Source organism: Etheostoma cragini, chromosome 5 (genome assembly GCF_013103735.1).
Source record: "Etheostoma cragini isolate CJK2018 chromosome 5, CSU_Ecrag_1.0, whole genome shotgun sequence".
In the NCBI taxonomy this organism is placed as follows: Eukaryota; Metazoa; Chordata; class Actinopteri; order Perciformes; family Percidae; genus Etheostoma; species Etheostoma cragini.
The window spans coordinates 11761507-11784369 of record NC_048411.1 but is presented as its reverse complement, the minus strand read 5'-3'; the positions used below and the strand labels follow the sequence as shown (position 1 = coordinate 11784369).

General features: G+C 39.3%; 4 protein-coding genes across 8 annotated transcripts; 2 read left to right on the top strand and 2 right to left on the bottom strand.

Annotated features, from left to right (window-relative positions):
* The first annotated feature begins 320 nt into the window (after window positions 1-320).
* Window positions 321-2883, top strand: psmd9 (proteasome 26S subunit, non-ATPase 9). Its single transcript, XM_034872845.1, has 6 exons — window positions 321-516; window positions 639-738; window positions 1228-1421; window positions 1561-1662; window positions 1945-2033; window positions 2616-2883. The coding sequence occupies exons 1-6, from the start codon at window positions 391-393 to the stop codon at window positions 2641-2643; spliced, it is 639 nt and encodes a 212-aa protein (XP_034728736.1). The 5' UTR covers window positions 321-390; the 3' UTR covers window positions 2644-2883.
* Window positions 2884-3269: 386 nt separating this feature from the next.
* gtf2h3 (general transcription factor IIH, polypeptide 3) lies at window positions 3270-7697 on the bottom strand. 2 transcript variants are annotated; one of them, XR_004656790.1, is made up of 14 exons: window positions 7433-7697; window positions 7127-7206; window positions 6912-7018; window positions 5911-6053; window positions 5483-5545; window positions 5143-5172; window positions 5014-5042; window positions 4856-4930; window positions 4707-4760; window positions 4317-4385; window positions 4079-4214; window positions 3932-3968; window positions 3660-3816; window positions 3270-3620 (listed from the first exon to the last, which is right to left on the bottom strand). XR_004656790.1 is itself a non-coding variant. In XM_034872844.1 (13 exons), exons 1-13 carry the CDS (start codon window positions 7440-7442, stop codon window positions 3747-3749), a joined length of 903 nt encoding a protein of 300 aa, XP_034728735.1. In that variant the 5' UTR covers window positions 7443-7697; the 3' UTR covers window positions 3270-3746. The 2 variants fall into 2 exon arrangements, 1 of the variants encoding a protein (XP_034728735.1); XM_034872844.1 differs by having other exon boundaries at window positions 3270-3816.
* Window positions 7698-9056: 1359 nt separating this feature from the next.
* On the bottom strand, window positions 9057-11681 carry LOC117945386 (Rieske domain-containing protein-like). 3 transcript variants are annotated; one of them, XM_034872846.1, is made up of 4 exons: window positions 11359-11681; window positions 9824-10034; window positions 9576-9610; window positions 9057-9409 (listed from the first exon to the last, which is right to left on the bottom strand). In XM_034872846.1, the coding sequence occupies exons 2-4, from the start codon at window positions 10020-10022 to the stop codon at window positions 9119-9121; spliced, it is 525 nt and encodes a 174-aa protein (XP_034728737.1). In that variant the 5' UTR covers window positions 10023-10034; window positions 11359-11681; the 3' UTR covers window positions 9057-9118. The 3 variants fall into 3 exon arrangements, with proteins under 3 accessions (XP_034728737.1, XP_034728739.1, XP_034728738.1); XM_034872848.1 differs by having other exon boundaries at window positions 11577-11681; XM_034872847.1 differs by lacking the exon at window positions 11359-11681 and adding an exon at window positions 11283-11301.
* A 379-nt stretch (window positions 11682-12060) lies between these two features.
* Window positions 12061-22376, top strand: LOC117945379. 2 transcript variants are annotated; one of them, XM_034872836.1, is made up of 16 exons: window positions 12061-12453; window positions 13488-13592; window positions 13682-14467; window positions 14736-14898; window positions 15154-15251; window positions 15446-15661; window positions 16258-16345; window positions 16924-17045; window positions 17251-17356; window positions 17457-17528; window positions 17616-17725; window positions 17949-18066; window positions 18145-20242; window positions 20332-20836; window positions 21136-21229; window positions 21340-22376. In XM_034872836.1, exons 2-16 carry the CDS (start codon window positions 13534-13536, stop codon window positions 21493-21495), a joined length of 4791 nt encoding a protein of 1596 aa, XP_034728727.1. In that variant the 5' UTR covers window positions 12061-12453; window positions 13488-13533; the 3' UTR covers window positions 21496-22376. The 2 variants fall into 2 exon arrangements, with proteins under 2 accessions (XP_034728727.1, XP_034728726.1); XM_034872835.1 differs by having other exon boundaries at window positions 13483-13592.
* Window positions 22377-22863: the final 487 nt, after the last annotated feature.

The following is a 22863-nucleotide window of genomic DNA, read 5'->3' as shown; positions in this document are numbered from 1 at the left end:
AAGTGGAAGGACAGTTTTGTTGACTTTTATGTTCAATATTGGTGAATTATTTAAAGGAAACTTAAATATAAATTTGAGAGAAACTTACTGTAAACTGAAAATGTTATTTCACTGCTTAAATACTAACAGGTATGGTCAGTTGCTTATATTATTACATGGTTGCATACCATACGGGAGCTAAATACTTAAATACTTACTGAACATTTTATATTAATAAGAATCTTGTAAAATAAGGATTTTAAATGATTTGGTTACAGGACTGCACTTTGGGTGGAAAATTCTGGATTTCAATTAATTTCTTTTTTCATTGACCAGTTGGGGGCAGTAAAGCGCGTGCGGTGTCGTAAACAGGAAGTACCATTCCTCTAGTTGGTGGAGCTACGTGCAGCCATGAAGATGACAGGGGAAAATAATGCTGGATATTCAGAAATAACAATGGATGATGTAAAAGACCTAATTAAAAGGAAAGATGAAATTGAAGAGCAGATAAAGGCTTATCACGATGTTTTGGAAGACGTAAGTTTGTCAATTAGAAATACATGCAGCGCAAAGCTAACACAAGGCTAGCTAATGCTAATACAGGCATTAACGCTAATTAATTGTGAATGCGTTAAAGGTTTCTTTCTTGATGTTTACAGCAACGTGTCGGAGTTGAAGGTCCTTTGGTTGACGCAGAGGGTTTCCCCCGAGCAGATGTTAATTTATACCAGATCAGGACAGCAAGGCACAGTATTTCATGTAAGCAGCAGCGTGTTTTGTTTCTAGTGTTTTCTATGATAGCAGGGGACATTCGGTTCACTTTGTTTGTGAACACAACTTCTTGTAACTCAGCTGTTAACACAAGGTATGTGACGGTCTAGATAGTAGACAATGCCCCAATTATAATTTCCAAACAGCATTCTCATTCCGAGCAATATAGCAATATACCTATTGTTTTTTTTTAACCAAACCCAGTACTTGATGTATCCCCACATATATGTGACACCAAAATGCAGTATTCTAGAGTAGTTTCTGATCATTTTTGACATACTGTCAGAAAAATACATTACATGATGCGTGTTCCACAACTGGCCAAATATTGGCAGTTTATTTAGTTTGGACTGATACTAACTACTAAATCTTGTTATTTTTTTATTTTTTTTAAATGACACCAGCTTATACGCCTATGTCAAACTAGGACTGCAACCAATTATTTTAATTTCCAAAGTAATGCTTTGTGTCTTTCAGGCCTGCAGAATGATCACAAGGCCATCATGGAGGAGATAGAAGAAGCTCTACACAAGCTACATGCTCGAGAGAAAGCCAAGCGGGGAGGGGATGAGGCAGGAGACCAGGGGGAGGCCATGGAGCAACAGGTCATTCTTCCTCCTCCCTTTGCACGGGTGGATGCTGTGACACAAGGCTCGCCTGCATGTGGAGCTGTGAGTAATGTGATCTGTGCTTCTGTATCCGGTAGATGTTTCCGATAAACCATCAGAATTCTTAAAGGTTGAGACTTCGTTGAAACATAGCTGTTTTCTGTCCCTGGGAATTTTAGTAATTGGTTGTTTCTTCCCAAAGGGGCTCAGAGTTGGTGATGAAATCATTGAGTTTGGTTCCGTTAACACAGAGAACTTTCAGAACCTCCAGAATATTGCTTCTGTGGTAGAACACAGTGAAGGGGTAAGCTATTGACATACTGCTTTTTTGGTTCAGTAATACAACTTTTTTGTTTATCATTTGTCACTATAATTATGTTTTGGTAATTGTATTGTTTTGCTAGTTTGTCTAAATTAACTCTTTTTTTCCAAGAATGATTTATGAAACCTAGCGGTTTGATTTCCTTTTTATCAGATTTCTTTGAATTAGATGTTTTCATACCTACCAGACCTTAACCATAGGTTACATTTAGCTGAACACACCTCATATCTGGAATCTAAACTGCAATATCATGTCCTCTCACAGAAACCATTACGTGTCTCAGTCATCCGGGATGGCCAGAAAGCTCAGATGAACCTGACTCCACAGCGATGGTCAGGCAGAGGATTGCTGGGGTGAGTCCTACTGTACAGACACAGTCAGTCATGTTACGGATTGGCACATATTCAATCAGTCAAGTTGATTAGCTGTGAAGCCCACAGGAACAAGAGCTGCTGAAAAGTATCTAGTGAGTTGAGCAAATATGTTTTGGCAGTGAAATTGGCAATACTCTTTGGTACATCCACCTTAAAGCTTTAGTGCGCAACTATTTTATATTAATGAACGCCTGTTATATTCAAGCTCTTGCCAAATGAATAGCTAATTACGCCTATCAGTTACCAAAAACTCTCTCTGTATTCGTCAGTAAGACTACGTTTGCAAAACGATGAAGTCCGATGACATTCATGCGCATAAGCACAAGTGATAATTACCGTGTCCTCCTTGATTTGACCGATTAAACGCTACTATCAGCTGCGTGGAGGAGGGGGTGGGGGCTTCCACTACTAAACCACGGAAAGGCTGGTCACGTGGATGCGCCAACACTGTTGGTGTCATGACTTAGAATTCCACATATAGCTTTAAGGTGCATTATTTATGATTGGCAAGTAAAAAGTAGTTTACATTAGTCACAAGTCTGTCCTTGTTCTCTTCTTCAGATGCAACATTGTTCCAATCCATCGATGATCACCATGACATTGTGCAGTATTTCAACACCTTCCTCCACCTATGATATGCCCGGATGATTTCAAACTGACTTTGTACATGCTGCAGACATTTTCACCTGTTTATTTTCTCAATATATTCACAGTATATCTTTATACAAGGGCTGTCTCCCAAATGGGATATATGAAAATAAAGTGTCACAGTACTTCTTTTTCAGAGGCCATACTGAGTTTACTGAATAAACATTGCTATCTTATACTACTCTGGTTAAAATCTAACATATTGACTCTTGGCATAAGGAGTCTTAGCGTCTTTCTCTCAGTAGAATGAATTCACTCAGAAACTGTTATTGCTTTATCTAGTGTGCAAGTGGTATATTTGGTGTAAGAGTGATACCAGAGATTAATAGGGGTTAATTAAGGATATGCATTACAAAATCAAAAAATCAAATATCTCGCAGTGTTTCGACGTGCTGAAGAGACACTGAAAATTAATGACTGGAGACTTAGAATTCATTTTACTACTTTCGTCAAGATGACCTGTCCAGGGAATATTGGTTAAAGATTAATCATTACCAAAATATTTATTGCACATGCAATTAAAAGATTTTGTTTTGAGTAAACTAGTGAGATTTTCTTGCTTTTCCATCAGTTTGAAAGCTGAAAACAATTTACTGGACTAAAATATTTCCACCTTAACACATAAGGATGGATTCATGTGTGACAAATATTCTAAGAACATATAGCTATTGTTTTTATTAAATAAAAATGTACATCACAAAAACGCCCAGTTTCTTTTTCAAAAGCAGTTACTCTATTAACATGTAGAGTACGCTAAGTAAATGACCTTTATCCAACATCATGAACAACTAAAAGGTGTGTGTGCGCCAATTGTTTCTATTAATGTGAACATTGGTGAAACTAAACTCAGACAAATGATAAATACAAATGTTTGTTTATATGTTTAATGTTTGCATATATTGTTATGGACTAGAAAACAATTGTTTCTACAAAGAAAAACGTCAGGATGGCATGAACCTGAAACTCGTGAAAATGTATAGCAAGCAAAATAGCATAATCTTAATATCAAAAAAATAAAACTATCTACTGTAATCATAGCATTAATCATGTAGGCTGTTTGAGTTTCTTCTTTTTGGGCTTTACCATCTGTGGTAGCTGGATTTTGAAGGCAGTCCTAAAAAGAAAAATATAATGCAGATAAAATGAAGATGATTAGATGTTTACCAATAGCGTTCAGAGGAAAAAGTATATGTATGTAGTATGTATTTAAACATATTTTAAAGACTCACTCGCAAGTTGTGCAGATAGGGCTGAAGTTGCAAAATACTTAAAGAGACAGGAAAAAAGCATCACTACAAAAACATACTGCAGCTTTGGCCAGTAATATAAAGATAGTGGTCATGCATTTGTTTCTTTTAACTGGGAATCTGACTTACTTGACAGACAAACTGAGCACACGTAGCCGATCTCAATGAGGTTACGATGGCAGAAACACGCAGCTCTGTAGTCCACATGTGCAGGCGGTGGCAGCACCAGCTGTGAACGCTGCTCAGAGTCAGGCAGGAACACCCACTGTTCAGAAAACGCCATCATCAAAACAAAGCAGCCCTCTTTACAGAAAAATAAGCTGAATACTACAAAGGTGATACTTTCAGAAATGTGGAAATCTCTCACCAAAAGGTACTGTGCCAGGGCAACTTTCTGTGGTATCTTGAGGTACAATCCTCCCGTTATATCACAAGCCTACAAGACAAACAACCAAATATATATCTTTTTTCTTTCTTTACACAGGTGAGGACAGCCCACACAGCCCATACAGTCACAAAACCACACCCACAGAACAAAAGTGGTGTGACAGCCACTTAATATGAATACTTGAATCTTTCTACAAGCTACCAAATATCATTCCATAGTTTGGTATTTTTTAGGGAATTTCCCCAGTGTGAGATTAATTAAGTCTCTTCTTCTCAGGTTCATGACTTATATGGTACTTCTCATCACGATACAGGTTGTAGTATTAAATTACAGTGTTGTCATAGTCCTAACAAAGCCGTAAAAATGTACCTGCTGAAGGAGACCCGAATCTGAGTCCAACACACAGGCATCTATCAGGATGTTCTGTTTTTAAAGACAAAACAAATTATTTTGAAAAAAATATACAAGTTATTCAAGAAGTAAAGAGGACAGAAAACATTCAAGACCAATAAATGTACCTGCTTCTGAGCAGCAAAAATGACATTCATGAAGTTCATGTACTGGAGGGCCGAGTCGTCAGCTGCTTTTATCACCTGTCCAGTAAAATACAAAGGTGGTGTTCAAGTCGCGAAATAAAAGCAAAAGCGCTCATGAAATTAGACTATTTAGGGCTTACCAATATTCTTGATTTTATCTCCTGTCCAGCTAAAAAACAAAAAGACATTAATTAAAACAAGTATTGAAAGGAAAAACGGAATCCATTGAAGAGCATCATTAAGCTTATTAATCAAAAACACTGAATTACCGTCCAAGTCTTTTGTGACTCTGTGAATATCTGATTGAAGTATTAAGGACAGTTAGGAAAACACCTCTGCCTCTCTCTCAGCCACAGTCATCAAAAAGAAAGTAATGAAAAACAAGCAGACATTTCTTTCAACTGGACCAGCAAAGGAATCCATTATCTCAGCAAGGGAAAGTCCATCACCGCTTTTATCGTCCAACATACACTTGTAGTCATTCATTAATGGGATTTATTTTTTTCTTGTGTTAGCTGCTTTACTTGTTATTTGATCTTAATGAATAAAAAAAACAAAGTCCAAGTCATAAATGATAAAACTCTAAATGGTTGTTATTAAAAAGGATACAGCAGAGAGCTTTGGCAAGGGATCCAGCCAAAAAAGTATCAGTTGAATTTCCTTTCACTTCAGCTGTAATCACATAAGACACACTGGACGTTTTAAGGAGTCACCCACACTGCCCAGCATTATTAAACACCTGAAATAAAGCTCTGAATGAACACTTAGAAAAACACAGCAGTCTCTCTCTCTCCCCCCCCTTCCCCTATCTCCGCTATCTTTTTTGCAAAGGCCTCACCGCTGCATTCAGGGTACGTCACAGGACGATTGTGATTTATTTTAGGAAAGGCAAACAAGCCAGAGGTTTTTTTCCCCCTATCCCAGAATGATGATAATAATGCACTTTATTTATATATGAGACACTTTCCAATAAAACCATGGTAAGTACAATAAAAGCAGGTGAAGCAATAAAAACACAAAAACAGACTTGTACTTACCTTTTGACATAACATTCCTGATCTCTTCAGCAATAAGGTTATTGGCGACTGCCAGGAGTTCATATTTTCCATCCCCACTGGAGCAGGCATCTTCCCCCCCGCTGTCCCCCGCTCTCCAGCTCTTTTTGGGATATAGGAAGTGACTGAAATAAAGTAAGTTGGTGAGACTGTGCATATAAGCAAAAGGGTTACATTCATCAAGACAGTCGGCACTTCAATACTGGAAACTGACAGTCGTGGTAGTAGTAGTCAGATCCTTACTTAGTAAAAGTATCTATACAATGATGCAAAAATACTCTGTTATAAGTAGAAGTGCTGCTTCTGCAGATAAATGGCTCTGTGAGTGATATATGATTAGATTTTTTTTATTGATCCCAAAATCTGAAATTAAGGAAATTACTTATAGCAATATATGATCATATATATTTGATTGTTTATACTGATACATTCATTTGTAAGCAGCATTTTACTGTTGATGCTGATTAATGCGGAGGTACAGTAGTTTTTACCATTTCAAATACTGTTAGGTAGTATAGACCTTGGGTATCCAGCCTAATGGTGGAGCCTCCTTCAAAGGCTCACGACACAAATCTGGAAGGTCATGAGGTGATTAATGGGTAAGAAAAAGACGAAAAGATGAAGTTATGCTAAACAACTGTGTTTGTTTTTTTGTACTTTGATCTAAACCTTCACTTTTTTGTGAAATATTGAAAATAAAATACCTTCTCCTCAAGCTGTTATTTAAATGAAAGAATGTGAGAAGTTCAAAGACTGGTGGAACTAACAACTCATGACATCTGAAACGTGACAAGCGGTGATGAGCCCACAACAAACCAAAGTAGTGTGTTTTATCTGTTTTTTTGTTGTTGTAAATTCTTAATCTGAAAAGTAACTTTCAGCAATAGCTGCTAAATACATGCAGTGGAGTAAAATCTACAAGATTTCCCTCCCACTACAGTAAATGTACTTGGTTACTCTTCACCACTGTTCTATGAAGGTACCTGTCTTGACAGTGGCTGGCGATGACAGCCAGCCTGTTAGTCCTGGCCATGGAAATGTGGGCGTTCCCCAAAACCATGACTGCATCCAGACACCTCGACAGGGTGAGCTGAACAAACACCACAGGACAGTAGGTTGTTTAGCCTCAGCCACATTTAGAAACTCCAATATGAAAACTGTTCATAACTAAGAATAATATCAGACATAATAGTAGTACCTCTGTCTCACGTTGAGCTTGCTGCCCCCACCAAATCGGATTCACATCCACGACGATGACCAGCAGATTGATTTCATCGTCTGAAAAAATGTTGGAAACAATTTAACATAATGCAGCTCAATGAAAAAAGTCTTTTCTTAAAAATTGAATGTGCAACACATGCAAACTGTGAAATAAGTGTATTAATGGGATCTGGCTAAACAAGGCAAAACAGCTTTATTTGTATAGCATATTCAAGCAACAGGGCAATTCAAAGTGCTTTACATAAGATTCAAATAGTAAACGTTACAAGCAAGAAAGACATACCTGATGCCATTACGGCAAGATATTTGAGACTACAAAGTGATAACGTTATCTGTGGTCTTCTCCTGGAGCTTTATCTTCTGTTAGCTTCCATCTAGGATCTGGAACTTTACACAATATCTACAAAATTTAGACCGTTTTAAAGTCTGGATATTCGGATAATGTATAGTTTATTAAAATACTGTCATTCGTGAAAATACAGCCAGCATTGTTCAGTATCCAACGCGTCACCAGGCTGCGACCTTCTTCTTCTTCTCCTAATTATAATCTTGGTTCAACACAGTTGACTGCTGCCACCTAGCGTCGCTTGTTGTTGATGTGACCTAAATCCATACCTTCATACAAATGGTACACCCACAGGTGTTTGACTATACAGTCGCAATACAACAACGTAAAAATGACTAATTTACAAGTAAAAAATCGTCCCGCCTTTAAAATCTTATGTAAGCAAACAAGTAAGTACGTTTTGACATAGAATTGGCAAAATGTAGATGTGTAAATGTATTTGTTATGCAGAGAAACAACCACTAACATTGTGATATATATTATTGGTTTGTTATTACTAATACAATAACGTGGAACGAGCATTTTAATGTTGTAGTTGGTTGAGGTGGAGCTTATTTTGTCTATACTGTATACTGTTGGGTAGTTTAATATATAATAATGCATCATATTTTACAAGCTGATTTGGTTGTAAAAAGTACTTAGCATCTATAGTTCTTGACAGGGTCATTCCTATGTTTCCATTGTCCTATTTTCCCGCTATAAATTAACATGGCAAAAGACTGGTGAGGACTATCACAGTTCAAAAAACAAACAAATTAAGGGAGATAAACGTTTAAAATGCAGTTTGAAATAAAAGTTAATTTAAAATATCAATGTCTGAAGAAAAAAAGGAAAACTATCTTGCCCGAAAATTTAAAAGCACAGGTTTCAAGCAGTATAACATCAGTAGGCTAAAAAAAAAAAAAGCCCTTTTAAAGGTCTTGATGTTTCCTATTAAGAGGATATTAAGCTGGGCAACATACGACTCTGGCAACAGAGATACACTTCTGATCTTGACTTGTGTTGAATTGTGTTCAGAAGAACGTAGCTATGTATATATTGACAAATAACACAATGACACCATAACATTTCCCTTATGTTTTCTCATGACATTAGGAAATAAAAATAATTAGTCGTAATTTCTTTCTACCAAAAGTAAACCGTATATTATACAACATTTAATACTTATAAAATCACACTATTCTGTAACAATCCCAGTGTAGTGTTAAAAAACAGCAAAACCAGGTGTTAGAAAACATTACTTTCTTAAGTAAATGCCATTTCTACATTATACCTACCGATGTGTTCAATGTATTCAGTAACGCCCTGTTTCCTGATCTTGCAAGCCGTGTCAATCAGAGCAGTACTGAACAGTATATTTAAACAGAACAAAACTCACTGAAATCACACACATACTGCAACTACTGTTTGAATGTCTGATATTCATCTTACTAATTGGATTCATACATTATTGTCAGATATTTCCCTCTTTGTCCTAGATTGACTCATATGAATTGCACAGGCTTGTTGGCTAACACACTTATGAACAGTTTTTCGATACCAATTATTATTTAGCAAACACAAAGCATTAATGTATTTTTGGTTGAATAATCATACGTCTCTAAGAAATCCTTAAATGTCTGGTTATTTCTGGGGCGTGGGTTTCGGCTGTGCCTTGGGTAAGCCAGTCCTGTATTTCTCGGTCTGATAGACATCTGACTCGATGGCCTCGTTGGAGTCATTCAGTGTTACGTATACATTCCCGTTGACCTCAGTGACCTTGTGAATCCGCTGTTTGACTCCCTTGGAGCGCCAGTGTTTTCTCAGGGGTTTGGATGTAGGATCATCCACAGCTTGGTAAAGCCCTTCCCCTTCTGCGAGTGTGATCTTGTACTTGTGCCACGGACACACAATACACAGCCGCCCGTTAAACTCCTGAGCGAGAAGATGATTAGAGAGATGAGACAGCAGCAGCTATAGTCACAGTTTTACAAGAAAACTATTTTATACATTTGAAACAAGAGCTTTTCACTGAACTGACAAAAAGAGGTTATTAGCTTATAAGCATTCAACGGTAATTTTCTGAGAATATGCAATTTACCTCAATGTCTCCGTGTTGTAATGCACCACCTGAATCTGTAATTGCAAATTTGAGTGTCATTATAGGCCTCAGTGTTTCAAACAGGTGATGAGTCACTGCAAAAAGTAAATCCCACAGTTCAAAAAATAATAGAATTAATGTCAATGTCTTTCTAAATGTTTTAACTGGGAAAGAAAATTATAGGTGAGGACAGGCCTTATAATTATGGCTTTATGCATTATGTCAACACACACACACACAGAGCTTACGGTAACAGCGCATGTCCATTGCATGAAGCTGCCCCTGGTGGTACAGGACCAGTACGTCTCTGCATCCATTCACCATCTTGGTCATGCGTCCGGCCTTGACAATGTTGTCCTTCTTCCCAATTAAGTGGGAGACAGGGGGAAGTAAGGAGGAGGGAGGAGAAGAACAGGAAGTCTGAGAATGCTCCTCCTCCGAAGACATGCTGATCACTTCCTGGTAGGAATGAGAATAATGTTTAGAAGTAATTTCAGTTTTGAGGACATGATTAATAGCAAAATATATAGATAATGAATTGGGGCTGGGCGATATGGAGAAAATCAAATATCACAATATTTTTTGCCAAATACCACAATATCGATACCTCAATGATATTGTAGCCTACTGTTGACTATTGGTGCTTTCATTAAATATTTACACAATGAATTTTTTGAGAAATAATCATTAGTGATGTGGATAAAATGATTACATGGGTAGAAGCAAATATTAGAACAGTTACAACAGTCTGGTAAGTTCAGAAAATGACATCACTTTACTGTAATGCTGCCTTTAGAACCAGGAAAAGACAACACTCATGCCATATTACGATATTACAATATCCAAAATCTAAGATGATATCTAGTCTCATATCTTGATATTGATATAATATCAATATATTGTCCAGCTCTATAATGTATGTTGTTTTATTGCAGACATATTAGACTTCATTCACTTTAATTCACTTGCAGGTCATAGTCCTGCCATTTCCGCCACCTTATTCATTAGCACATGATGGTGTTTTATGGTGAATCTACATTGGAAAATTAATCAAGAGAATGTTTGGGTTACTTTTCACCACTGTAGGTTTACAATGTTCATAAATACATGCAGTACAGTATTTGTCAATACAGTATATATTTAGAATAGTATTGAATATATTAAATGTTTCTCAATGGAGTTCCAGATGTTTCAAACATCTGCTTCTTTCATTTCCTCCACTTTTAAATAGGGGAACAGATGATGCTGCATGAATATTTAAAGTCACGATGAGAGGAGGAGAAAACAACATTGGTTGTCTTGGGTTAGACCCTAGGATTTTTGAATGGTGGTAATTCAAAAATGCATTTTTTTAATTTATCAGAAGTAATGTGAGTGACAGAGATGAAAAATAAAAAAAATAGAGAGCAATAGGCCTTGCAATGCAAGACTAGCTGTAAGTGCCACAGAGAGAGAAATGGGAAGACAAGATAGAGACCAAAAACCTTGCCCATGTAACAAACTATCAGAATCTATTGAATGTAGACTTAGTCCAGAGTAGTTCAGGACTTCAGATTATATTGGGAACACATAATAGTCTGTTTTCCTCAGGGATGTTACCTGCAATCCAATCACCTCTTTCTCCCCAGTTACAATGTTTAAAACCTAGCACACTCACTATCAGGACAATACAGAATACATAAAATCATCAACAAAGACAGAACAAACCCTCAGCCATTCACGAGGAGTAGTAGTTCCTCCTTAATTAAGCTCCTACACATTTTTGATCGTCTAACTGTCCTACCTCTAATTACTGTAGGTAGTTGCCAGGGTAGTCAGGATGGGTCTGGTAACCTAGCAACTCATCGCTGGCAGCTCGTTGATGAATTTGGCTTCGTGTTCTGGGCGGGACATGAGACTTTATCTCGCTAAATTTACACACAGGAATATCCTAGTATCTGTATGAAACAAGCTAGCTATATTTGTTTGAACATATATCACATTTTGAAATGCAAACCAAACTCCGTCAGGGTTCTAAGTTTGAGCAAGGGCCAATGTTGTGTGTTACCTCCAATGTTGTCCCCAGTGAAACAGGAGCTGAGGAACGAGATTCCATGGCCATGTCGTCCTTATCCTTAATGACTTAAATTAGAACTAAATTGCAAAGGGTGTGCAAGGCATACTGAAAGAATGCACGTGTGTATTCACTGTTGAGGTAGGCCTCTATATAAAGGCCATATACAGTAAATACCAATGGTAATTAAATCTGAAATACAATTGTAATAATTAATTGAATGAATAATGACGATTTTTCCTTCTGTAATTTTTCAGGGGCAAACCAAATTGCCAGCACGCACGCTTACTCTATACAATATTTATAGATTTAGCTAAATAAATCAATAACATAATCCAAATGATTTATCATTAATTAACCCCAAAAAATACTTCTCAGTCAGTAGTCCATTTCTCAGCTCTCATTTGGAAGGCTATATGCTGTAAAGCCAGTGGTGCAAATGTCCTAATGGTTTAGTCTGAGAAGGCTTTTTGTCTTAGTAGGTTTGTATGTGGGCATTAAGCCTTGAGGGATTATCTCTCCTTCATGGTGAATTGAGTGTAGTTTGACCGGCTGTCCTTTATGAAGTTCTGCATTCAAATCAGATACAATTTCGTACCCTAATATGGGTTAGCCAATCCGGCCTGGACAGGAGTTGTGCTCACCCACAGCGGGAAAAGAAAGCGCCCGTTTTCGTAGCTATGGAGACCTACTTTGTGTACGGAAATAGTGATACTACTCAAGCAAGCAACTTTGTGAAACATTAATGTATGTCGTCGGGTCGGTTTACTCGTTCAGATCGTGGCCACCTGTTGCCTTGTTGCTAAAAAGTCTGGAGTGATACAGGTAGGCCTACGTTTTCTTTTTATTCTTGTCATTTGGAGAAACTTACGGTTTCTACAGTTAGTCATTTAAAACATAAAAATAATATGCGAACCACATGCACCCCATGATAATGTATAATGTGTTTTCTTTTTGATTTGGCAAAAAATTAAAAAACACAAAACCTTCCTTTTTTTTAAGTTGTGGGTTTTTTAAAATTTAAAATTTAATTTCTTTTTTTTGTCTGTTTGTTCCCACAACAGACCACCCCTTTAATGGACAAGAGTCAACAACCACTTCCCCTCATGCTCTTTGCCGGAGCTGGCCATAAATATAATTTAAACTTTATTGCAGGTTGTCTTCATGTAGCCTAATTCAATTTGCAGTTATACTGACACTCAAATCTGAACACCTTTTCACTGTAGGGACTGTGGCACAGCATGAAGGAAATATAGCCCTCTAGGAGGGGGAGGATTTGAAGCTGTGTTTACTGTTTCATAAGCACAGTAATAAACAGCACTCTCCATATGCATGCATATGAAGAGGGTGTCACTCATGTGCCATATGGCAGAACTATTGCAGCTGTCAGCCAAACTACTGTAGAAGTCAAAGAAGCAACAGATGCATGTCTGAGTCTTATATATTTATCATATTTGCTACGATACAGACATGTGTAAAATGACTGCACTGTGCTGCCCTGGCTCCATTCTAACCAAGTGTCAAATTTCAACATCCTACCAGTGCCGTGTGCTTTTGCTTAACTCCACAACTCTGCAGGGTGGTAGTAACGACACAGAGACCGACTAGACCATTGGCCATCAGTCTCTGACAGGAATCACTGAGGGAGAGAAAACAGCAAGGGCATGCTGTCTTGGAGACAGCAGTGTGACTGCAGTAGATAGCTTGTGTATAGGCAATTTAAGTTAGTTTTGTGTTATTTTTCTGTTCATATTCAACCTGTTGTCATACAATTACTCTAATTATACATTCATTTCTTGCATGCCTTTGCTATGTATGGCACACGGATGGAAAGACTAACATGTCATCTCCCAGGGTAGGTGGAGTGAAGTAAAAAGTAAAGGGAAAGGAAAGGAAGAGGAGGAAATGTCACTCAGCCTGTATGAGTGTCTGACGGCCGTTGGGCTACAGCATCACTATGCCAGGTAAGCTCACTAACATTACTTTCAAACTTACATTTGCCCTGTCCCCTCCTCCTTTGACCATCTGTCTCCCTCTGGTTTCTTTCCTTCAGATTTACCTCAGTGGGTGTTCATCGTGCAGCACACCTTTCAGCGCTGACCCTGGAGGACTATGCCGTCCTGGGAATCCGCTCTATGGAGGACAGGACTCGACTTTTCCACCTGGTTCAAATGGTCAAAACTCTTGACCTTGAATGTGAAGATAGTAATGATTATAATTCTAATGGTGGTGATGCTATAGGCTACGCTGTAGCAGATAGTAGCTTTACTTATGATGGTTGTGGAGATCGTGATGAAGATCTATATGATGATGAGGATGCGAAAGGTTTTTCCAAACCATCATGTGTTCGCAGACGGCTTGATTTCAGTTCTGAAACCATTGATGATCATCTGAAGCTATCTTCTCGACCAGAAGGCACTGTTCATGTCCACACAAGTCATTACAGAAAGAACGTGCCAGGTCAGGGCAAAGGATCAGCCATACCTGTGCAGCTTGACACTGAAAGTGCTTCGGTATATGCCCGCAAAGAAAAGAACAACCACAGGCCGGATGTCCATAGTCATCAATCTGATCATCACACAGAAGGAAACACCATGGGAGGAAATGGCATGTACAACTCTCACATCAGATTATTACCTAAGTGTGAATCATTTCACCAACCAAAACCCAGGCCTGCAACAGCGGCCCCAGATAGGTTTAGCAGTTGGGCAGTCGGGCAGAAAGATAATAACGTGGCTACTGAACACACGGCTAAGCCAACGCCTGTTTATGAATCAAAGAGAACAGCTGGCTACAACTACGGACTACCACTGAGTTCCCCTCCTGTTCCAAACAAAAAGTGAGTGTCAGTAGTTAGTGGTTACTCCCTACTTGCACATGCAGGTGCAGACAGCTACAGTATGTTACACTAAATACATTTATTGAACATGAACGTTCAGAAAGTAATATTAAGTATGAAAACTGCTACTAACACTTGCATTGAGGCAAGGTTTCCTGTGCATTTGCATGTGCATTTGTGATTTTGGCTCTTAAAATTATAACGTTTGCATTAAGTTTGCATATGAGCATTGTTTCCTTGGCATTGTTTTCCTTGGGGTGTGTTGCAGGCCACCAGGGGGGCAGCGGATCAGTGTGTGTGTAAGGAAAAGACCTCTGACAAGCAAGGAGTGCAGGGAAGGAGCATCAGATGTTGTCACAACTCCGAGTGGAGAGTGTTTGATTGTCCATGAAAGAAAAGAGGCTGTGGATCTCACACAGTACATACTACAGGTAGATATTGTGTCCAGAGGAGATGTTTTGAGTACTTTTTTTTTTCATGTATCAATACTGTTAGTAAAACTAAAGATGGTAGTGTCTCCAAATAAACCCACCTTATCATCTAATGGTGATGTTGTTAAATAAAGTATTTCAGGATTAACTATTGGAATTATGTATAGGGTGTATTTTTACTTTAAGGTCACCTTATCAGATCATTATGCTGTATGTTTCTTTAATGCCTTGCCCCTTGCTCTATTTGCACTGTAGCACAGATACTACTTTGACCAGGTGTTTGGGGAGGATAGCTCCAACGAAGAAGTGTATCGAAGAACAGCATATCCTCTGGTGCAGCACATGCTCAATGGGTAAGTTAGCATTGATTCAGTGGTATTTATGGAGGTGTGTATGTTGTCACCCTACCATCCTTTCTATCCAAATGACAGAAAGTCCAAATGAGTCATGGGGCTTGAAGTACATTCTTGTAGGTAGTTTGGGGTCTGTGTTTCAATGAATTTGTGGTCCCTAATTATCTTTATGTGCATTGTGTGTTTGTCCATAGAGGCAAGGCCACCTGCTTTGCATATGGCCAGACAGGTGCAGGGAAAACTCACACCATGTTGGGTTCTCCTGTCAGACCAGGGTTGTATGCACTGGCAGTCCGGGACATTTTTGCTCACCTCACCTTCACACACATCCACTCACCCTTGCTGGTGTATGTCAGTTTCTTTGAAATCTACTGTGGTCAGCTATACGACCTGTTGGACCATAGAGAAAGGTGTGTGTGTGTGTGTGTTCTTGTTTAACTATATTTGTGGGGTCCAAAAACCAGGAATACAGTATACTTGTGGGGTCCAGATAGCTTTGTGGGCCCAATATGCTGGACCTCACACTTTTAAAGGGCTATTTAGGGGTTAAGACGTGGTTTTAAGATTAGAGTTAGAATTAGGTTATGGTTAGGGTGAGGGTAAGGGTTAAGGTTAGGCATTTGGTTGTGATGGTTAAGGTAAGGGTAAGTAGCTAGGGAATGCATTGTGTCAATGACGGGTCCCCACAAAGATAGTGCCACGCATTCTGTGTGTGTGTGTTTGTGTGTGTGTTTGCGTGTGTGTTTTGTTGTGTATAGTTGTGTATAAAGAGCTTTAGAATCTTTGAGTTGGAGCCTCTCTCCAAAAAAAGATAAAATATGACCAGATAGCAAATGGTCAAAAAACAAATAATTATTATTACAGATTATTATTTTTTGGTAACATCATCATCAAAGTGAACCTCTACTTACTACCTAATACTTGGATTTGTGATAAACCTTAATTTTCTTCTTTCTTGAGTTCTCCTCCCTCTTAAGCGCTCTCCTTTTCTTTCTTCTGTCATTAGGTTGTTTGCCAGGGAAGATGGACAGAAGGTGGTTCACATTGTTGGGCTGCGTGATGTCAGAGTGGACTCAGTCAGCTCACTGTTGGAGGTGGCCTCATGTCCATGCTGTGTACTAGTCACGAGAGCGGCATGGTGTTCTGATTGGCACACCAAATTTTAGAACCCATTAATATGTTTTCAAAATCAAAGATCTACCATTTAAAAAGTAAAAATCTCCTGGTTGTATCATCTTTAAATTGTGAACTTACCAAATTAATGGAAGACAACTGAAAAATCTCTATTCTTGTAACAATCATTTGCATTTAAACTTTTACAACATCTTTTCCCCCAAACTCTGTACCAATGATACATTTAAACATTTCCTGTAATATCTAGCTTCTTTCTATAGGTCAATTTTTGTTGTCACAAGAAACCTCAATAGTACCTGTAGGTGCGTAAGTATTCATTGAAATTCAACAGTAAATATCTATCTAGCACTTCATGTCGTGCTTACATCTTTACAGATGTACCAGCAGAGTCTTGAGTACCTTAACAACTTGAAATTTGACAAATTAGGCAAATTCTACGATTTTCAGTTTCACTACTACAATGTCTTTGAACATCTTTTGAGATCTCAATTTATATTTTCCTTGTCTCCCTCCTGCATTATTTCTTGCCATTACAAAGGTGATTTCACAGGGTACAGAGGAGCGCACACAAGGGACTAGTGGAGTGAATTCACTCTCCTCTCGTTCGCATGCCTTGCTTCAGATTCAGCTAAGAGATACAAACCAGCAGATTGCTGGAAGGTGAGTGCCAACATGTGTTTTATTATATTGTAAGCTTATAAGAGTGCACACACTTTCTGACACTTTCCCTACTGGTACGTCCTTTCTCTTTAAAGCAGTACTAGGATTATAACATAGTAGATCAAATCAGCCCAGTAGTATTGGTGTGAAATGATGTGTGTTTGTGTGTGTGTGTGTGTGTGTTTGTTTGTGTCCATCCCTGTAGAATGTGGTTTGTGGACCTGGCAGGAAGTGAGAGGGCATCAGATACCAAAGAACCCGACAGGCAGAGTCGCGTGGAGGGAGCCGAGATCAACCAGAGCCTGTTAGCTGTAAGCTACACACACACACAAGCACACAAACACACACATGCACACTCACAGGCAGGCACGCACACTTAGAGATCTTCTCATTTTGTTTGTTTTTTCTTAGCTTAAAGAATGTATCCGGTCGCTTGATCAAGAGCAGTCCCACACACCTTTCAGACAAAGCAAACTTACTCAGGTACAAAGACTTTTGAAACGTGATGATTTTCAGTGGTTCTGTTGTGTTAATGATACAAGTGTATAAATACCATTGTTCCCTTTCTAGGTTTTAAAAGACTCATTTGTTGGTGACTCAATGACATGCATGATTGCCAACATTTCACCTGGTCACATTGCAACTGAACACACACTAAATACGCTGAGATACGCTGACCGGTAAGTGTGTGTTTACAGTAAGGATGGAATATGTGATATGGGATATCAGGATATGACAAAAAAAAGAATCTTAAAGTCCGGATGTTTTTAATTTATCTTACTTCAAATTGGGACTTGGGAAAACTTAAACAGCATAGTCACTTTACATACAAAGATTTCTTTTTTTCATCTCGCTCCCAGTGTTGACCACTTTACAGAAATTACATGTTGATTTTTTTGATAGGGTAAAAGAGTTGAGGGGACAGGGAGGACTAAGACGAGGAAGAAGGGGCAAGACAATACCCTCCCCCAAACGTAACCTGTCAAACAGCAACAGCAGCAACAGCAGCAACAGAAGCAACAGCAGCAACCACAACAACAGCAGCAACAGCAGCAACAGCAGCAACAACAGCAACCACAACAACAGCAGCAGCGGCAGGAGCAGCGGCAGAGGCAACAATGTTGGCACCCGAGGGAAAAGCCCCCCTAAAAAGCCAAAGTTATGGAGACAAAGAGAGGATTTTGGCCCCACCATGCCTTCCACTAGATTGGCCACAGGGTGCACAATTTTCTGCTCCACACCAAAAAACAGCAGACGGGGAGAAGAAACAAGTGCAAGAGCAAGAAAAGGGATTGGACTTGAACACATTACACCAGTCAGGGGTTTGCTGGGAAAGGGTGATAAGAGGGAGAGGAGGGAGAGAGCAAATGGCAGGGAGGGTAGAAGACGAGAAAGGTATGGAGGAATTGACAGTGTAGACCACTCAGTTAGTGACCAAAACATTGTGGCAGGGCTGGTCTTGGGACAAGCAACAGATGTGCAGCTTCACTCGTGGAAGGTACAGAGGGAATCTGGATTCTACCAAAGAGAAAAAAACAACCAGAAAAGCACTTTAAAAGGGGGAGTAAAGGAGGAAAAACGATGGATAGAACAGAGAAGACAAGTGGAAAACCGTGGAGTCATATGTAGTGAAGTAGAAAGGCTAAGGGAAAGAGACTTACAAAAGGTTGATGAAAGGCATACAGAGAGAGCGAGGCATCTGAGACAGTATCACAAGCAGCTGCAGCAGTTTATGCCCTCATCAGTTTCTTCATCTGTCCGTCTCTTCTCACCCTCCACATGTACGTCTTCCTCTAATCAAGCCTCTATCTGTTCGTCTGTCTCTCCATCTTTCTGCTCTTCTCTCCAACAATCTTCCCGCTTTTCAGATTCTGCCCTTATTTATCATGGTTTGGAAGAGGTTTTAGATTCGTACCGAGCCAGGGTTGAGGTTGGGACAGATGGTAACAGTGGACAGTCGTCTTTCTTCCCCAGTGGACAGATTTGCTCACAAACTGAAACCTCTCCAAGCCGCAATACAAATAAGGATGACGTTGGTTGCGGTGACTTTGATAGCTGTGGTGAAGATTGGAGTGTATCTATGGAGGGAACAGAGGCAAGATTTGGACAAGTATGGGATAAATCTGAAAAGAAGAGGTCACTGAAGGCAACGGGAGAAGGAGAGGGAAGAGTAAGGAGGGAAGAGTGGAGGCCAGCTGGGATGGAGGAAGGAGAAGACAGGAGGTGGGCTTGGGTGGCAAAAACAGAGACAGAGCAGGCTGACAGGATGACAGGTGCAGTGCCAGCTGTTGTAGAGGCCTTAGAGAGGAGAGAAGTGGGTGAGGAAGGGCTAAATGCCTCAGATGTCCCAGCTGATGGGGTGTGGCGTACTGAGGAACAAGAAGGAGCTGACAGCTTTGGTTTACTGTCCACCCGCAATGCTATTGACAGAAACAGGCTTTTTAACCGCCCTCCTGTTGAGTCATCCCACCAACAAGCTCCAGCAGAACGACCCCTCTCCCCGGCCTGTGGACAGAACGCACTCCTAACCCCTATTAAATTCAGTGATCTTTCCCTTAAACATACCAGATGTCCTGCCTCTACCTCTACCATGCCTCTACCATTGCAAAATGCTCAACAGGGAGTGCCATCAAGCAGCTGTAGAGAGAAGCAAACTTGGTTGGCTGCTCATGCCAACAGAAGGGAAATATCAAAAGCTCAATCTGTCACACTAACTGTCACTACTCCCATCACAAAGAATGTATGTAAAATACCACCTGAGCCCCTTAACATATCTAAAAGTCCAGCTTATACTGTGATACACAACCATCCAAAGGTCAAAGCCAAAATGTCTGTTTTACCTCAAGAAGAGACTGCAGATTCTCTCGGCTACATCATGGACCCCCTCAGCATCTCCTTGCTTCAAGTGGACCAACAGGTCGCCACAGCCTCGTTCCTCAAAAAGGAACAGTACAACACCTCAACCTGTCCACTTGAGGATGGAAGAGCAGATGATGACAGAAGGGAAATGGACAAAGAGTGTCTCACATGTGCGGAGATGGCAGGGAAAGTTGTAGCCGATAAAGACGTAGAATTACACCTGTCTTTTTTGGAGTTGCCACAAGCAAAGACTCACTGCCCTCCCATCCCTGACACCACAACAGCTACAAATGACACTGAGCGAATGTGTTGTGCCACACACGACCATTTTGGAATAGGTAAGTGTGAGTTCTGTGTGTGTTATAACTAGTGCTTAAGAACTGGTTTGTGTTTTATTATTATTTTTTTTTTTTTTTTTTAAATCCAGATACGATGAAGCCTCCTATTGCTGAGGTTATGCTGGTCTCTCTCCGGGACAAAGAGAACAATCAGAAACCCCAAACTACGCCAGCTATTAAAGTCCTGGGCAGCAGAACGCCTGGATCCCCACTTAATCCCTCTGCATGTGCTTCTGTGCAGACTTCTGTCATGCAGTCCATCTCCTCCTCTGTCTATCAGCGTAGGAATACTGGTTTACCCAGCTCACACAAACTAACAACAAATCATGCCATTCAAATGCCACCAGAATTTGCACACAATATGCATAACAAACTTGCATTTTCCATTTCATCAACACAGTCAGAAAGTGTCTTGGGCCAGTTAAACACAGTGCAAAAGCCATGTCACACAGTAAATCTAAACCATTTCAGTACCTCAAACATCTCACTCCAACCAAACGGTCCTATAGACTCAAATACTCAAGAGAGCACCAGCAATCAGCAAATAAGACCCAAAGTCCATCTGTCTGCGCTAAAAGACTTGGATCATGACCAGTAAGTACCAGAAATGTCACCAGTTTGTTTACACAGGCCAGTGTGCATTGTAACAGGGCACAGCGAGTATTACTACAACTATAAATATTGATAATACCTTACTGTATTTAGGTGATATCTAAATCTAGTTGATGATGATCCTACAGACAAACAGAAATCTTACAGACCTCTTTGGTGACAGACTTAGAAAACATGCTGTGTATTTTGGAGTAATAGAGAAATTGCAACCTAGAGGTTATTAGTTTGAATTAAACATTTCTATTTCTTTTCTAATCCAATCCAATCCAATCCAAATTAAGGTGGCGTATTGTCCAGTCCCATTGGAATCAGCTTGAAGAGATGGATGCTTTATGTCGTAAAGAGGGGGCACTTCTGTACCAACAACCTGATATGGTCAGAATAACTCAAAGCCATTTTTAAAGTGCCTAGCTTTATGTAAATTACATTTTGAATTGAATACACACTTTTGTCTTTCTTCACTGTCTGTCTCCTTATCTTAACAGGCATTTAGGGAATATGTCCACAAGCTGGAGGATATCATGGACAAAAAGGCTCGGTGCGTCCATAGCATGATAGCTCAGCTGCAGCCATACCTTCAGCCCAGTCATTCTAACCAACCACACAACCAGAAGGAAGAGAATCACGGTCCAATTACTTGAGCCTATAGCATGACATTTACACAAAGCTGTGCTGTTTATGAGTGCACAACTTGTTTTTACCTGAAAACACTAGATACAGTATGAGTCAATATTAGTATTTATTTTATTTTATACATGTTCAAGTGACTGTGTGTGTGTGTGTGTGTGTGTGTGAGAGAGTTTGTTTCTTGTGTGCAGGTGTGTTTTTTGTTTTTTATTTTCTTCCTAGATCCTCAGTTCTTTATAAATGCTGATTCAGGTGAAATAGTATGTCATCATTTTTGGGGGCATTTTAGGCCTTTAATTGACAGACAGCTTAGACATGAAAGGGAAGGGTGAATGACATACACTAAAGGGCCGCATGTCTGAATTGAACATGCAGCTGCTGCTGCAAGGACTGAGCCTCTGTTGACACGGCGCACACTCTACCCGGTGAGCTACCCCGGCTCCCTTATATTATTAAATTCTTACATATTTATTTGGATGACTGGTGTTAAAAAATTTAATTATTTTAATAGCTGCTATTTATTTGTATCTTTTCATTTAACCTAAATTCAGCAAGGCTGTACTTGTGAAAATCCAATCTTGGGAGTTCCTTCTAGTATCAGACTAAAAATAATTTCGCAACTTTGGTCTTGCGTGTTTTTTTCTTGGTCCTAGTATACTAACAATTGGGATTATCCTGATCGTGAGACATGACCTGAGCATTGGATTTTAAGTTTCCCTGGTTTGACTATAATCTTAATCTGTGATCTAATTAATTACTTAATTAATACTTACGTAATGAATGACACTGAACCAAAGATGCTAAACTAATATTGTTCTACTCTACTTTAAACCTGAGCTCATGTTGTCAACTGAGCTGTATACTTGGCACGTGGCAAACTCTTCTAAAATGTAGTATTTTTAAAAGCAATGGTGTCTCAGATATTGCATGTTTTTGGTGTGTTTTTAGTTTTTAAGTCTTTGAGGCTTCTTGTTCTTTGAAACAGTTCTAAAAGTTTAAGATTTAATTAAATTTGCTTGATGATCGGATGTTCTGTGTTGTGAAATATTTTTTCAGGTAGTAGGCCTAGGGGATTTGATGATTATCTTGTGAGAAGTGCAGTGTGCAGATATGTTGTTTTTTCCCAAGTCTGTTTTGGCTATTCAAATTTCCTTTTTACAAGTATGTATTATACAGAGAGCACAGCTGAGAGTGATAGGGTTATTAGCCTAAAATTTGAATAAAAAGATCCCAGACAGTGCAAATTTAGTGGTAGCCTACTGTTAGTATTTCATACTACCATCAAAGAACCTCACACAACCTTGGCTCAGGGAAAATAAATTGGAAACTCCTTGTCTATGTAAGCATAACCAATCAAATGTTTATCTGATCTCACACATTAC